The sequence below is a fragment of the Crassostrea angulata genome, chromosome 10, assembly GCF_025612915.1.
Source record: "Crassostrea angulata isolate pt1a10 chromosome 10, ASM2561291v2, whole genome shotgun sequence".
NCBI lineage: Eukaryota > Metazoa > Mollusca > Bivalvia > Ostreida > Ostreidae > Magallana > Magallana angulata.
In genome coordinates this window covers 46,448,508-46,466,642 of record NC_069120.1, presented here as the reverse complement: position 1 = coordinate 46,466,642, position 18,135 = coordinate 46,448,508, and the positions used below count along the sequence as shown (strand labels likewise).

General features: G+C 35.5%; 1 protein-coding gene across 2 annotated transcripts; it reads right to left on the bottom strand.

Annotated features, from left to right (window-relative positions):
- Position 1: 1 nt before the first annotated feature.
- LOC128166205 (neurogenic locus notch homolog protein 1-like) lies at positions 2-16,545 on the bottom strand. 2 transcript variants are annotated; one of them, XM_052831211.1, is made up of 18 exons: positions 16,275-16,545; positions 15,441-15,615; positions 15,118-15,234; positions 10,225-10,302; positions 6,903-7,007; positions 6,358-6,574; positions 5,942-6,126; positions 5,281-5,463; positions 5,052-5,113; positions 4,182-4,717; positions 3,717-3,877; positions 3,230-3,493; positions 2,690-2,827; positions 1,735-1,869; positions 1,502-1,648; positions 1,190-1,298; positions 994-1,100; positions 2-873 (listed from the first exon to the last, which is right to left on the bottom strand). In XM_052831211.1, the coding sequence occupies exons 1-18, from the start codon at positions 16,527-16,529 to the stop codon at positions 428-430; spliced, it is 3,420 nt and encodes a 1,139-aa protein (XP_052687171.1). In that variant the 5' UTR covers positions 16,530-16,545; the 3' UTR covers positions 2-427. The 2 variants fall into 2 exon arrangements, with proteins under 2 accessions (XP_052687171.1, XP_052687170.1); XM_052831210.1 differs by lacking the exons at positions 15,118-15,234; positions 15,441-15,615; positions 16,275-16,545 and adding an exon at positions 12,671-12,945 and having other exon boundaries at positions 5-873.
- Between the last annotated feature and the right edge of the window lie 1,590 nt (positions 16,546-18,135).

The window sequence follows — 18,135 nt, the reverse complement described above, 5'->3', positions numbered from 1 at the left end:
CTTTTTGTAGCATTGATTTTATTTTAGAAATTATAAGATGCTGGTTTCTGTTTTAATAATAATAAAAAAAAACTATATACAAAAAAGGAAAAGCAACTACAGCTGTGTTAGCAAAATTTGACAATGACTAGTAATAATCAAATGTATTATGACATATTCATATATGGCAATTGAGTAACATAGGCACTTGATGACAAAAACACAAATGTATTTCTCTTAATGTTTTCATTGCAGGAGATCGGTAATTTGAAGGTTTTGAATCCAAGTGCCTTTGTTAAAAACTAGACAATGTTATGAGATAAATTGATCATGAAGATACATTGAAATCAATAGGTATAAAAATATAAAACTCTGAGTGAGATCATTCTCCATTTCTGTACATGTTTATACACATTCGATTCTATAAACTTAAAAATAATTTAAAAATCTATTCCCCGTTTTTATGGGCTGTGTCTATGTCCGTTTCTAAGTAAGAGTTACTTCTCCCCGTTTCCATGGTTTTTCCCGCTGTCTCGCCCTCGATCCTTGTTCCGGTGTTGACATCACCTGTTACGTTGCCCTCACCCCCAGTTTCTGTTGTACTCTCGTCTTTTTCAGTGTCTCGTACATCTTCTTGAGAATTTTCTTTACTCTCTACATCAATGTATTTGAAGTCAAGTTTAAGGATGCCCCCGTTATTGATTGCATCACTATCTCCTGCGTCATTATTTTTTGTGCTCTCGGTACTGGACGATGACGATGACCTATCGCTTTTTGAGCTCTCTGTTGGGTTCGTTTGAGCAGCATCACCAGTATACACTTTGTCAGTTTGTTCCAACAGGGGCGTGTCCTCTGCGTCTGGCCTTTTCTCATTTTCTAGTGTAACTGTTGTATCTGACATGTAAAAGTAAAAAGAAAGTCAATCTTAAGAGACACTAGCAGATGATTTCACAATAAAAAGGGCATTATTAGAGAGAATCCATCAATTACAAATTTAAAATCAATGAATTTTACCAATCTTTTCTTGCATTTCAAACGCGTTTCCATTCTCGCCATTCAGTTTCTTAGTTGACAACGGCTCGACTTCATTTAATTCATATTCCGATCCTTGATTTCTTCTCCTGCAATTTTTTGGAACATTTTACAAAATAATGCTTAAAATACACCGTAGAACTGAAGGAAGGTGATTTCTCTTCACTGAAAGACATACCACAAGATGACGGCGATGATGACAGCGAGGGCCAGTAGACAGACGATGATGATGATAGCAGCGATGATGGTGGACTGCATGTCGCTGGTTGGATCCGCGAGGGTAGCGGCTGTTGTGTAGAATATAAGATATGGTCAGCTGCAGTAGCATACTTTAGAAATATTCACATCATTACACTTAGCAGACTGCAAACTTATATTTTGTTTGCAATGCGATAATGATGAAATTTGCATGCATAAACATAGTTTGCTTTGATGAAAACACAAGCTTGATTTATGTATTATACTTATCAACACTCCTTAATAGACTAACCGTCGGACTTGGACTTGACGGTACAGTACATCCCTTCGTAGCCTGCTTTACAAGGAGTGCACGTTCCGTTGGTTTTGTCACACACCGAGGCACAATTGGTGCTACATTTCTCGTTGCATCCCGTGCCATAGGTATAATCGGAGCAGTCTGGGGAAATACAAGTGACTTGCATCATATATATTCCTGAAATTCTGTCTCAGAGAGAGAGAGAGAGAGAGAGAGAGAGATTTTACCTTGGTTACACAAGGACCCTTGTTTGCCCGCTGGGCATGAGGAACAACTCCCGTCTACAGTGTTACACGGAGACCCCGTACCGCACGGATTGCATACACCCGTACAGTTGTCGCCATAAGTCCCAGAGGAGCAGGCTGTAATAACAATGAAACATATCTATGATTTCTGAAGTGTTATCATTACTCATCTTCGCTAGCCAAAGATTTTGGGAACCCACTTGGTTTGCGAAAATCGATAAACTTGCCATCAAACTGCTGGCTTGGACTGGTTTTCCAGAACTGTTTAGACTGTTCTTACTACCGTTGGTCTAATTTCTAACAGACAAACGCATGTAGCATAGATTTCTAAGGGGAATGTGGTCCCAAAACTATCTTTTTTTTTTAAAGTCAGTACTTAAAACAATTTTACGCTCCCCCCCCCCCCCCCCCCACCCGGTTTCCCTACTTTATTTTTATTTTTTTGGATATGTAGAGTGTATCAGCAGGACTCGGCTATGTAGAGAGTTTACGTCGATCGTATGAAGACAATTATAGAATTCTTATTTATTGTCAGAGACATGATAAACATTTTCTAAAGCAAACTCCCAGGATTTTTATACTCAATGTTGCTAAGGCGTCGGAAAGTAAGACATAACTATCAGGCACGTAGCGTCACGGAGGGACCAGCACCCCCCTCCCCACTTTTTCTTGCAGCAAACAACATGTTTTGAATTTACATAAAAAATTGAAGTATCGCTGTTTTGGGAGTATTTAAGGAAATTAAAAGTGATAATAAAGATTGAAGTTATAGGTAAACTACGCTACCCACCCACCCCTCCCTACGGATTAGGGATTTCACTGCATTGAATTTTCTAGATCGTGAATCGTTAATATATATTTTTTTAATTTTTGAATGCAAAGAGTTGTGTTGTGTCTCAGTGTTATAATAGATGATGATGTACACTCTGTTTCTCACCAGTTCTACACATAGGGTCAGTTTGACTGTAGCCTGGCTTACACGTGCAGTACCCCGTCATTGGGTCGCATGTTCCTGTTTTACAATTTGTGGAGCAGTTGAATGCGCAGTCAATACCGTACGTAATCGAACTGCATGCTGAAAATAAATGTTTTGTTTCTAAAGAATTATTTTGAAACTATTGATTTTATTTCTCATACCCTTTAAACGTTAATTTAATAAAGACAAACAGGGGGAAACACATAAAGACAATTAGAGAGAGAGAGAAGAGAGAGTGTTCAACATTGACTCGGACCTGTATGTGCGCCAATGCCATAACTAATAACATTTCATATATAAAAATACCATGCTAGATTTTGAAAAGACAACCAGTGACATACCATGGCCTCTTCTAGATTAAAACAATCTTCAACGATCACTAAAAGTTCGGGATATCTAAATTCTTATACGTCCCCTTTTTCGTGGTTTACCCAGTTATTTCAATATTAAAAAAATTTGATTACTCAACAGTTTTTTTTTATTTGGTTCGCTGATACCTACTTTCGTTACAATAGAAGCCCTGGTAGCCCGCTTTACACCTCGTGTTATTTGACGTCAATGCGCAGACTCCATCAGTGTTTGAACACGACCCCAGACAGTTGCTGGCACACATTATATCGCAGTTATCTCCCGTATATGAATTGCTACTACAACCAGATATGCACTTTCCCGTATCCATCTCACACGTGCGACCTGCACTGTTGCTTTGACACATGGAACTACAGTTCATGGCGCATCTACTTCCATAATAACCCTCCGTGCAAGCTGAAGAGAAAAATAACGCTTTCATCTTTATATGGCAGTTTTTTTTTCACAATAATTTTAGTCCACAAATAAAGATAACTACTATCATAATACCAAATCATAACACGTCTGTGTGAAAATGTTTTAATCATAGCTGTTAGACTAACTGCGGAGTTACAATCAGAAAGTTCCGGCTCTTTTAGGCAGAATGAGGTGAATGAACATTTTAAATATAATTACTCACTGAAAAGCTCTGTGAAACTGTCTATATAGGTCGAGAGGAGACTAGTGGCGGTCAGTGCGACATATCGAGACACACTGGTGATGTCGGTCCAACATGGAAAGGACGAGGAACTGCTACAGTTGGGCTGGTTCGCCACGTTGTAGTAAACTCGGTATTTGAGCCTAAAAGTTTTCAATTTATATAGTTTTATAAAAAAAAATTATAAAGTTTTCATTGTGTTATTACGTGTTATACACGAGAAGCACATTCTATAACACTCGAGGCCTATTTAGCAGAGCGGGCTCTCGCGAACATATGATAGGAAATTTTGACGCCACGAGCGCCAGCTCTGCTGAACATCTTATCGATTTGAAATTAAATTGTCAACTAGCTAATTGCAAAATAATTTAAATAAATAAGAGTTATTTCTTAAGTGAACGTCTGTAATTGAAAATGTTGTTAATTTTGGTTCAGTGATATTCTTACGATGTAAAGAAGTCAGGATACGGGTTGACCATCATAGAACCGGTTCCAGGACTGAAAGAATCGGTCGTCTGCCGCCGAACAAAGAAGGCGGGAAATCCCTGGTAAGAACTGAGAGAATAGGGCAGCAACTTGCCAAACAGTGTCGGCGTGGAGTCGTTTAGCACAGCCTCGTCGGTAATCCCGTTATTTTTCAGGATGAAATCCACCACCAACACTCCAATGATGTTGGAAGAGCTTCTCTTGTTGTCAAGGCAATCCAGTCCATCACTTCCGCACGCCTGGTTCCGACAAAGGACCTCCGCAGTTGTTTCATTGGACACACAGATGTTGTCGTCGTATAGGCCCATGCATTTATCGGGAAGGTCCATGACTTTCGTTCCGTTTGGGTAGGTCCCGTTACAGACGCCGGCACTGCCATTGTAACAGTCGAAGCCATCAAACAGACACAACTCAATGTTACACTCGCTGTCACACACTCCGTCACCAAACTTGTTCTTACATTGCATGCAGTCTTTCCAAAGACAATTTCGATCCAACTGTCAATAAAAATAGATGATATTTGATTAAAGTTTTGAAAGCCTTAAAACTCAAATCGAATCGACCAATGCTTAATAGTGTACAATTATAATTTTTTGTTGATTAGGATGATTCATACATGAATTATTATGATTTGATATATAGTCCGAATCTAAATTTTTTAATTAAAGATAATTTTATAGATATAAGAAGTAGTATGTTACACAATGGAGACGGATTATTCCTCAACCTGGCATGGAGAAATGTATAGTAAACCGTCGAGAATAGCTTAACATATGCAAATGCATTACAGTATTCGTCTATAGAATGCAGCAATTAAAAAAATCAGTTTACCTCGCATCTTTTGTCACAGTTATAACCACTATATTCAGGCGGACACTTACAGGTGTAATAACCTACAGCAATACCAAAGGAGATCAAGATAAAAAAAATTGTAATATCAAAATACTTATGTTACTTGAAAAGAATGAATAAAGCTGATATACAAAATGCAAATTTAATTAGATTGTTATTTTCCTCGCTATACAAAGACTTAATTTCCTTGTGCGGTATCTATTATTACCTATTTCATCCATACATGTTCCGCCATTTTGACACGGAGAGGATCTGCACTCGTTGACTGTGCTCACTGAACAGTTGGCGCCACTAGTTCCTTCCGGACAAACACAGCGACAGGAAGCCACGTCATCTGGAACCGACACTCCGCCATTTTCACAACTGCAGGTCGTGTACTGGCAGGAGTCCCCTGGTTTAAAAAGTTATAAAACTTTTTATCCAGAACTTTTCAAGATTTTCAACGTAAAATCTAAACTTAGTATGGGTCCTCAAGATTACTATTTTATTTTATCAAATAACACCCACCCAATAGTATTATTAATTTTCATTCTATGTGATTTGACCAATTTAACAGAAACATGGATCGTGTTTTATGAAAATGCCAAGCCAGTTTTAAAACTGGGACCATGAAACATACTGTTTTTTGTCATCTTAGCGCTCTTTTGAGAAGATTAATATTGTATCTTAATCGATGATAATTGAAACCTTGAGTTCTATAAAATATTTTAAAATCGTAAATGTTTGTCCTAATTTTTCCCTTTCATTTTTGTGTCTATTCCTCACAGGAAGGTAAAATATAATTTTCTTTGAATTACTTATTTCCTGACAGTAGATGAACCTCTACATATCGATTTTCCCCCATGATTTTACATTATAATTTGAATTACCATAGTAAGTACTGTTACAAGGGCAGCTTCCTCCACAAGACGCATCTTTATTACTGGGGTAACAGAGAGTGCTGCAGTTTGAGGCCTCACAAAACAGTCCCTCATAGGACCCCGAGCAGCTACAACTCGGAAAGCTGTCAAACTGTCCAAACGCGCAGGTACCATTGTTCAAACAAACTGATTGTCTGGAAGTTCAAAAATGGTTATTTTAAAAGAAAATTCAATAACGGCGATGCAGTTGGTGACAATACAGTTTTTTCAGTTGATTATCAAAAATATCGTGAAAATAATGTATAATAAATTGATTCACAGGATATAACTGCTTCAGTTTTAAAAGCTTCTGGCAAACATTGTTGTTTGTGACGTCATTATAACCTATAAGGGTGTAGGAGATCTAATTAGTAATCATAACTTACGACTGATTGCAAATGTTGAGGCTGTACTGACACTCACTTCCGGTGAAGCCTTCACTGCAGATACATACTTCCTCTATCCCTTGGAAATCACAAGTGCCATTGTTCCTACACATTTTATCGCACGAAAGCTGAACGCTGCATGTTGGGCCCGTATATCCTGGCTGGCAGATGCACGTGTTGGTGTTGTTTACACAGTTGGCAAAATTGTTGCACGTTACTTTTAAGAATTAAAAAAAAAATCAATGAAATGTTAATGTTTGGCTTTTAATATTATTAAAGTTGAATACAAATTCTATTGTACTCTCTGTAATCTTGTAAATTTTGAATTTACCGCCTGGCAATAATTACAGAATTCGTCATGGCATTTTGTATTTTTTTATCAGCCACTTGAAAAATCAAAGTTTTCAACATGACAACAATACAGTTCTGGTTGTTTTTGAACATCAAGTCGAGAAACTTGTATCATAATATTGTGAAAAGACAACCTTGCCCCCATTGTTATAAAGTGAAAAGATGGCCGTGGGTTGTGCTTGTGGGGTACTTACCGGAGCCACAGACGGTTTGGTTGTTCTTGTCGATGGACTGACTGTCGTCACAGTAGTGGTTACCATTGGTGTTCATGCAGGTGCCCTTGGTACATGGCGCAGAACCTAATCAAAATACACCAAATCGCCAAGTCATTATTTTTAATTGACGTAATGAGATATAAGAACTTTGCATTCAACCAAAAGTTGAAAGAATGCGATTTACGTTTTTATTTTCATTTCACCATCAATCAAACAAGTATAGGATTTTGATATTCTTAAAGCAATAAATGCAGGTTATTTATTCAGGATTTTTGTTGTTTCAGAAACGTGCTGTTTTGATAATATAAACCGTCGAATCTAATAAGAAGGGAGATTTTGAACTACGGAAGAATTGCAAATTATGTATATTAAAATACTAAATTTTGTACTGGAGAAAAATGATGTTTGCTTCAGAAACCTCTCATTTTACCTACAAAACATATAACAGAAGATTCTAATCTATGGACAACTTTTTTTTGTCTCTCAAGTAGTTAAGTTCAAATTCCCCTCAAATATTTCCGACATAACAACGGCAGCAAACACCAGTATTGGTTTAAGACAAGAGGATCCTGCATTGGGTATTTTCAAGTGCCTGGTGTTGGCAGAATAATAATTGCAATGTCGACATTTGGTACTGGTACTGTACCAGTTATCGGCCAAGACCAGTTATCGGCTAAACTGAGAGTTCGGGTTTAAAGCACGTATCAATCCAAGATTTTTTAATTCAGTCGTCTGTTTCGAATAAAGAAAAGTATATTTGCTTGAAAACTTTCTTGAATATGTTTTATACATAAGCTTAAACGATCATTGTTTACCGCTGAGTTTACATCTTTGCACTTTCAGCAGTGGGGGAAGTGACGTAATAAGTTAAAAATAGAATATTACTCCTTTGTGATACGTTATTATATGTCTTCTATGATTTCAAATATAAAATCAATACATTTAACATGTATAAACAAAAGGAATTCACAAATTTCCGACAGATTCGTAGCGCAATTCAACGCCTGATTGCATAATTATACTTTGAATAGTCTACGATTTGGTGTATTACCGTCTGATAATAAACGAATAATTTTATGAGTTTTGTTTATAATGTATCATGACCCCGACTACTTTAGTCTGACCCCACAAGGGGCATAATTCAAACTATATTTAGCAGAGTATAAAATCGACATGAACACGGACTTTACTATGTTATTATCACGAAGCCGATAACTGGTACAGTAAATCGTAAAAACTCGGCAAAATCGGGGCGCGCTAAAAAGCACAAAAAAAGATGTTTTGGGTTCTAAATAATGATATAAACTAACAGATTGATAAATAAGGAGTTCACTTTTAAAAGTATGTCAAGTTTTATCCAAAAATATCAAGAAATGAGGAATTACGAAAAGAAAACGTTAAATTTTAGCCGATAACTGGTACAGTGCCAGTATAGCTTTAAAAGGTACCCCAAAAAACCCTTAGGAAAACACTTTAAATTTATTCTTACAAAGGATTACATCCCAATCTAATTGTGGATCTTTGATGACCATGTCCCACAGGCAAAGATCAGGATTTCCGTTTTAAAGACTACATGGAAAACTAAAATTTTGAACTTCCTTAATTAACACAAATATTATACACCCCTGACTTCAGGATTATCTAAATCACTCTTTCATTACTTTTAAAGACGCAATACGGTAATAGATCTATTTAAAATTGTTTTTCCATCAAGTATGATACTTTTGAGTATTACTTAATACTGAAGAACGCCGAACGACTGATATCCGATTACGTGTAACTGTTAAGTGAGGATTAAAAATAGAATAGAACCGTTTTAAAATCAACGCATTCTATAATGTTAAAACTATAGTCATGAAAGTTATAGTATTATCAAATTCATCTTTCATATTAAATTATATGTTAAATGTAAGTTGAATTTTCTCGTGCGATTTGTCCTTTTGAGCTTTTAATTTCTTTTCGAGCATAGGTCAGTTAGGTTATGGAAGGCACATTAATAAAATCATAATCCTTGATAAAACCATTGTAATTATTCATAATTTAGTCTCAAGGTATGGTTTTCTGTACATATATCATTCATTTTTTTCTATCAAAACTTATTGTGACATCATCACGATGTAACATCACTAAGTAATCATCTCCACCGCAAACCAAGGGAAACTTACCGGATTCTCTTACAAATATTCATACACAATTGTCATAGTACCATTGATGCCACTCAATCATAGAATGGTATACATACAAATTACCAATAGCTCAAACTGCCTTTTAGACTCTTTGGTTGCAAATGGCTATTTTGAATTAAGTCTACTTACCAAATACCGTATATTGTGTTATTGATTATTAACCTTAGTTTGATTGACTGTAGATGACTACGTTTAACCTGAGTTTGAGTGACTACAGATGCCTACGTCTAACCTGAGTTTGAATGACTATAGATGACTATGTCTTACATAAGTTTGAGTGACTATAGATGACTAAGTCTAACCTGAGTTTGAGTGACTATAGATGACTAAGTCTAACATAAGTTTGAGTGACTATAGATGACTATGTCTTACATAAGTTTGAGTGACTATAGATGACTATGTCTAACCTGAGTTTGAGTGACTATAGATGACTATGTCTAACATAAGTTTGAGTGACTATAGATGACTATGTCTAACCTGAGTTTGAGTGCCTATAGATGACTATGTCTAACCTGAGTTTGAGTGACTATAGATGCCTTAGTCTAACCTGAGTTTGAGTGACTATAGATGACTACATCTAACCTGAATTTAAATGACTATAGATGACTATGTCTAACCTGAGTTTGAGTGACTATAGATGACTATGTCAAACCTGAGTTTGAGTGACTATGGATGCCTACGTCTAACCTGAGTTTGAATGACTAAAGATGACTATGTCTAACCTTAGTTCGATTGACTATAGATGACTATGTCTAACCTGAGTTTGAGTGACTATAGATGCCTAACTCTTACCTGAGTTTGAGTGACTATAGATGACTAAGTCTAACCTAAGTTTGAGTGACTATAGATGACTACGTCTAACCTGAGTTTGAGTGACTATAGATGACTACGTCTAACCTGAGTTTGAGTGACTATAGATGACTAAGTCTAACCTGAGTTTAATGACTATAGATGACTACGTCTAACCTGAGTTTGAGTGACTATAGGTGACTATAGATGACTACGTGTTACCTGAGTTTGAGTGACAATAGATGACTATGTTTGACCTGAGTTTGAGTGACTATAAGTGTAGACTATGATAGTCTCAGATTGACTACATCAAAGTGACTGTTTACCTTGACATTCGTTTGTGTCTGCACACGTTCCCAGAATAGTGGACTGGAATCCTGAGGGACAGGTCAATGTCTGAACACCTGTGAAAAGAAAAGGGATTAACACTTAGACAATCAAATAGACGATTAAACAAATATAACCATTTACATTTTATGAATTGTATGCGTCAGTAATCGAATCTAAAAAGATTATTTAATTTGAAGCAATGAATTTGTATGTATGCGTAGTTTCTTTTCAGAATATCTTACATGTATACGGTATTTATTCGTTTATCTTTACATCCACTAAGAATGGTTCCCTCCATTTGTTACGGAAATTGATTGTAATTTATAGATACCGGTATATAGAAACTGACAGGACTGAACTCTACACAATCCAGTTCTAACTGTTTATTGATCGGTCTAAACCTTCAGCAACCTATGAAAAATCACGATCGAAGTACTCATAATGATGTCAGACTTCAGTTTCCATAAGAGACGATTTGGAAATTTCTTTTAATTAACTAACGTAATGATGTACATTTACAATAACATAGTTACATTTACCTACTCTTTACGATCAATTCAATGTTTTGTTAAATGAAAGATGTAACGCAGATTATGGGTTTTTTGCCATATCATTTCATTATTTTGATTAACCCATCGTGATTGACGTTTTTTTTTACAAACGTCCTCACTTTTTAAACAAAACATTCATTTAACCACCATTCACTTTACTTCACTCTCGTGGTAGTGGTAGATTTTGATTTGTTAAAAATTCTATAGCATTATTAAAATAAAAATCTATTTTAAAATTCTCTTATACTATCAGACCAAAAATGGGCCACAGAAGGGATATAAATTCTCTATTGGAGTGTATAATGGGGAAAGTTTGTGACCTCTTCTCCGATATGTAAACGCGTGTTCTGATATTTTATACATTTTATTTAATAAACAGCCAACCATAACAGCATGTAATAATTGGGTCACGAAAGGGGTACAAACTTCAACGTCTCCAGAACATATTTTGAGAAACCACAGAGCAGCAGTGATAAATGTGGTTACTTTTTCAAGAAAGATGATAATAGTAAAGTGTTTGAGTTTAAAGAGATCCTGACTTATCAAAAAAAATAATGAATGCCCAGAAGTGCCCGAATCTCTAAAGAGAGCTATAAAGAGGAAAATATTTCTTAAAAAAAACTGCTACAATTTGTTATTACAATGTAGGCATCCTGACGAACACATAATTAGTTTTAGTTAAAATTTAATTCTGCTCGACCGTGACCCCCTGGTTGAATGGGGGTCAAAAGAAAATTAAAGAAAATATTCTTCATATGTGTACATGGAGGACATTCAGAAAAAAGCATTATTTTCAATCACACTTGTTACTCATGTGAGCATTGTGGGCCATGGGTCTCTTGTTTTTCATAGAGACTGGTGGAAGAGCTTACAAGAAATGATGTCAAAATTAATGTTTGTGTAAAAAAAATTAAACAAAAGAACTCACACAGTATTTTCCTAAAATTAGCATATGCACGCCACTTCTAACAAGGATGGGGTACAGTAATTAAGACAAATACACGTTTCCGGTCGCGACAATAGTTAGAGTGCGTAAAGTATAATTACTCATAAGTAACTTATTATAAGTGTACAGAGCAGACACCTATAGATTATGTGACTATTCAAAAAGAGGAAAGGGAGCAACATAGATACACCCTTCAAACAGCCAATACAATGATGCATCATATTGTTAGTCAAAAGAGATATGAACAGTCACCGAAAATAAGGAAAACCCAGCATTTTAATTTCAATTTAGCAAATGTGCCCCCTTAATCTGTTACTAAAATACTGCACCAGACGTTTTTGTTCCGCAAACAGGTCCGCAAATAGAGCAGATGACCCGGGAAGATACATATACATGTAGCAACATTTAAAAAACTATAAAACTTGGTTTTATGCAAGTTAAAATAATAAAATGCCACCATTTGAAAGAATTTTTATTTTGGTATGACTTTGCGTTATCTACAAGAAAACATATTGCTCATTTTCCGGCGACAATCTTTATATTCATTATATTCATGCCAATTTTTTATTGTATCCGGAAGACAGAATATATACATACATGTATGCTACATGTACATATATGTACATGTACATACATACTGAACTGACAGAAAACAGACAAAACATATGTCTATTTAACAATGCGTATGATATGTCGTAACATTATCTCGTTACTTTTGACTTCTTTATTATTGTTTCCGAAGTTGTAACAAAACAATTCAATTTTACTTATTTCTTACGCTAGTCTACGTTTCTACCGGCATTTCTTTATGCTTTTACACAGTACTAGTAACGAATGACAAATGACATGGCTGTAATCACCAAACCTGTTTTTTTTATTAATAATGATAACTGGTATTCTTGCATTAATAATCATTTACATACGCTTAATTAGTTTTAGCCTTACCGTTCAAACAGCATAATATTCCCAGCAAGAGCAAACACCACGTGTCCATCTTACTTTGAAAGCAAAAACTGGGCATCCGACAATGTATCTTCCGGGGCTTCAGAAATTAAAGAAAATTGCGCGCGCTTATAAAAAAAATGTAAAAATAACCCACTGTAAAACAAAAAAGATGCAGAATTGCGCCACGGGCGGGGGTTTTCCCCGATCAGATCCAGAAAGCCCCTTTGTTACCGTGTGTCCCCCGCTGTGAAGGCCACTTCCCTTTCAAGGGACTTCCTACCGAGTCATGGTCACTTCCGATCATATTTCCGAAGGTTGTTATCTTGAGCCTGACTTGCACATAATTAAAGTCAAGATACGATGATAGCCATGAGAACGCAGTGATGGATTACAAATCAACAACACGTTCAGCAGCTAAACAGACAGTTCTGAAGAGTTTCAAACTTGTCGCGAACATGACAGATTCATAGGCAAGGGATTCTAAAATTCTAAAATTTCTGAACAGACTTTCATTCATATCTTCGAGAGTGATAATAGAACGTTTCATAGCTCTTGGTTATCTACTGGAGCTACCGAATGATGTTCTGATCTACGCCACTTCGTTGACCGCTTGCGATAAGCGTTTTAGTTTTCTAATTTATATTTTCAAGGACGGATCTTTTACAGGGTGGGGTAGGGTCGAGGGAGAAGGTATCCACAACCATTTTTAAAAAATTAATCCTTACTTAAGTTTTATAACTCATCATACAAAATGAATGACGAGGTTTTTAATCCGTGTACATGCTGTTTTAGATCGAATATCATGTTCTTCAATATGGCAGCGTACCGATAGATCGATAGGCAGCTAGGTAATTTCTCGATATATTATATCCATCGAATATATATATACATCGAATTATCAATTAATGTCAAAAGATAAAGGCATCGTTTCTAGGGAATAATTATCACATATGTGATAAGAAAGAGATAAAACAAAGAAATACGTACATATATTATATTCAAGTAACTGAGATGCTCCCGTGTGTACAAGTCAATGTTTGATAACATTTACTGGACTTCAAGAGGCCCATGGCCAAAATTGCTTATCTGAACAACAATGTCCAACTTTAGTCTAAGTAACAGACTATCTGAAGTATATTTATACCAAAAGGGTGCATGCCGGATGGGCTGGATGTCTCATTTTTGAAATAATTGAAATTTTTAAGTATATCCTTGCGTCCATGTTGATTTATCCCCACCGGATGATTTATATTATGCTGGAGTTAGTTTGCGCCCCTCCTCTGGTCCTACACGATAGATATCTGTAATTCGTCTTTTTGTTTATAATAAAAGCCTACATTTAATCAAAATTCTTTAAAATCATGTAAAATTTGACCCATCCCAAATATTTTTAAGTGTGATATTATTCTCACAAATTATAAAACCTCCATTTTTCAGAATAAGTTAAAAATTAATCAGCCTTATATAGCATCTTTGCTAGCCAATGGTTTTCTGTCCCTTCGCGACCGTACACCCTTGGCTAGCGAAGATGTTACAATATAATATACTGGGTATGTACATGTATATGGCGGACTCTATATAACGTCAAAATGGGTTATGCAGTAGATGAACATTTTGCATTCTATGCTGCTTCTTTTTTAGCAATGAGAGGTAACCTTTTCTTCCCTTTTCTCGGTAAGACTGCTTCATATCTTAGTAATTTTAAATGCGTACATACTTTAGTTAAGCGTCCTATCATGGTTGTTCGTTTGAATAAACTAAAAAGCCATTCACTCAGTTATGTTGTGTGCCATGCTTGTTGGAATTAGGATCAGTGAAAATTTGAATGATCAAAAAGATTAGAATGAGAATATTTGTCGACTTCAGATGTCTGGCATATAGTTCAGGTGAGCTAAAACCCTCTATAGCGTGAATTGAAGTGAGAACAAACGACCAAGAGGCACATTCCTCAACTAAACACCGTCACATTTTGGCACAAGTAACGAGCAAATGTATTCGTAATGAATATGCAACTTATATATCAACTGTAAATGAGTGAACTAATAGTAATATCAGGATATTTATTTATTTCAAATTTCATACAGGCTTGCTTATTGCTTAATTCTTATTTAAAATTGATTTTTCTGGTCAAAGGAAAACGAAATAAATATCCTCTATTATATTTCTTTTAGTTCATTTATTTGCAGTTTTCAATTTAAATATATGTAAATATACTACAGTAATTGATAATCAAAAAAATATAGCTTTAATGGATAAAAACGCTTTAATTTCCAAAACCGCAGGATGGGTTTACTAGTGGAATTATCTAATCACAATGAACAATCTTTTCTGATCCAGAATTACATGTAGGTGGGAAGGAACGGCTTGCTGCAAAATTTATTTTGCCATGTAAGAACATATGTAAAAGGTCACTATGCAAAAAATAAGATGAAAGGTTAAGCAATCACTGGTCCCTGCTGAGTTCCTGTGCCCGTCATATAACAAAAGTGTTCCGTTTATAATGTTGGATCCGCCCAGGTTGTGTTGGTTCGGTTGCTGGCCACCAACAAATATGGTAATAGTCCCTGAAATGAGAGTCAATCACAGAAATATCCAAAATAAACATTAAAATATATACATGTGTAAAACAGGTTTAAAGAAATGCCTTTTATAAAAGTAAAAATAAGAAAGATATGATGACTTTCCATCGGATTCGGTACGACTGGAAAAAAGAAACAAAACCACAACAAAAGTCGTAATTGGCTAGCTACGTTTGTTGTCTTGTACAAACCTGGTTCCACCGTCCACCCCTTCACAGCATCATTCAACTGCAGCTGTTTAGAAGAAATCGTCATGCTGCCGGAAACGGAAGTCCCTTTCTTCACTGAGTACCTCTCAAATCCGTCCAGTTTGTTGATAGGCGTAGAGTCTGTAGCGTTCATCCAGGATGTGTACATCTCTGCAATCTTTATCAAATAAATTTAAACTGTTTTCATCAATAAGATTTTATCTCTCCTTCAATTTTTGATTTGGGTGTGATTTGTAAACATTCCGTTTCTTATATACATTCGATGTAAGCTTAATACTATCGCAAGTAGTTTCCCCTTATTTTTAAGGCCGTGTTCATGTAGCCACCGACGAAGCCAAATCCTGATCTAACCTGTCGGTTAGGCGACCAAATACCCTAGGAAGGTTTTGCTCGATAGATATCAGACATATAGTTCACTTCATGCGCAGTACCCTCTAGTCGTCTAGACATTAAATGAGCATGGATACTCAGGCACGTAGCATCGGGGGGGGGGGGGGGGGGGGGGGGGGGGACTCATCCAAAAAATCTTGACAGGCAAAACAAAGGAACTTCTCAAAATTCGGGGGGGGGGGGGGGGGGGGGCAGAGCATAGCATACCTATTTAACTTCATATAACATCACTGTTAATTTCCTCCCTTTCAATCCGATCTTACATGCTCCCAAAACCAAAAGAGTGGGACCAACTCCATATCAATTTAATTTTTTTTATGTAAATTTTGAAAGAAGTGTTTGATGCGAAAAATCGATCATTATTCAATCAATCGATCGATCGATCGATTCAGACAGCAATAGTTTACAATTATTTACAACTCTCACCGCGTCCCCATCTCTGTTTCCAGTATTGGTGATCTTGAAAGACACGTTGACATTCACGAGTTGGTCGACCTGTAGCATCGACGGAGAAATGACCAGGTCGCTGAACACAAACGGAGAAGCAGGCGCGGATCCTTTGTGGTCAGATTCAGTCAAAGACGATGGTGAATCTCTGTCAAATGGGGAGGAACTGGCTGTTAGGGTACATATCCCAAGCACACTAGTCGCTATACAAAGCAAGAAATGTCTCGATTGCATGCTGGATACTCTGACAATACGATTTATGAAAAAAAATGATTGAAAGGGGTTGATGTAAAGTTAGTTTAATACTGGAGATAACAGAGCAATAGTCAACATTTCCCGTCAGAAGATAAACGAAAAAACGATATCGACATCTTGATGATAAACTAGAAAATATAAGTTTAATTGAAATAAAAATGTACATCGATGTTAATCGGATCAAGAAAAATTTTCAAAGGGCAGGGCTGGGTGAGTCTGAGGGATAATTTTGTTTCCAGAAGGGGGAAGAGTCTATATTTTGGTAATTTTACTAAGTAAATTTTGTAAGATTGAATAGTCCAGGTGATCCGCACATGCCGATTTCGAGTTGATATTTAGTAATGTATGAAATATTGACGATATCGGTTGAATTGTGTTTGGGATATCAGCTCCGAAAAATTTCAAGGAAAAAATCTAAGCAGTATCAGTATAGTACACGTAAGGTGAACTATAGTCTCTGTATGGATTTTATACATAACTTATCTTTATATGTCAATGTGACCCACATAAAGTGACCTCCTCTGAGGTAAACTTTAAATAACTTGCTTTCCTTTCAACGGAAAAAAAAAACATTTGTCTTTGATTAACATATAAAAAATTGAAATATCATATAGCCCCCCCCCCCCCCCGAAACGTTATAGAATCATGTAGGAAGTAAAAGTAAGGAATTCAATATACTACACAATCCCTTATGAGGTGCCGTTTTAATATTTCTGAGGTATCTTCTGATATAAAAATTAAAATATTTGATATCAATAATTCGAATAATTGATATCAAAAAATAATTATTGATATAAAAAAAATCTTGATGTCAAAAAATTTATTTTGTGATATCAAAAAATGATTCTTTGGTATCACAAATTCGAATTCTTGATATCAAAAAATGATTGTCTGATATCAATAATTAAAGTTGATTTTTTTTATATAAAAAATTGAATTTTTGATATATTAAAATCAGTTTTTGATATCCAAAAAAATAATTTGCATTTTCTTATATCAGAAAATAAGACCTATATAAAATTACTATCAACTTAATGAAAGCTCCCTGTGGTGAAACTTTTGTAATTTGTAAGAAATTGTGTTTCAAACCTGTAGATGACTGTTAAGAATAAAAATGTTTGCCCAACTTTAAACCTGATTTCATTTTGGCAAGTCTGTCCACATATACAATGATTAGCACTGCTTTCTTTGCGATTCACTGTGAATATTGAATGGAATTCCTTAAAAAATGATGGCGTTGCAAAATATAAAGGAATTATACTGGCGTACTGTTAGTGCCGTCAATACATAAGACCAGAATTATCAAGAACACTTAAAAAAAATTTACATTGAATATACATTCAATGATTCAAATAAAAAACAACAAATATTAAAATGCAAATCGGGCTCTGCAGTTCAGCAATTTAACTTTGGGTCAAGGCAGTATTCATTAAATATGTAAAATTAATTCACCATTTTATTTGAATATCTGATATCAGAAAATATAATTTTTGATATAAAAAAGATCAGTTTGAATTTCTGATATCAAAAAATCGAATTTCTTATATCAGAAAATGATTTTTTGATATAAAAAAAAGGGATCGAA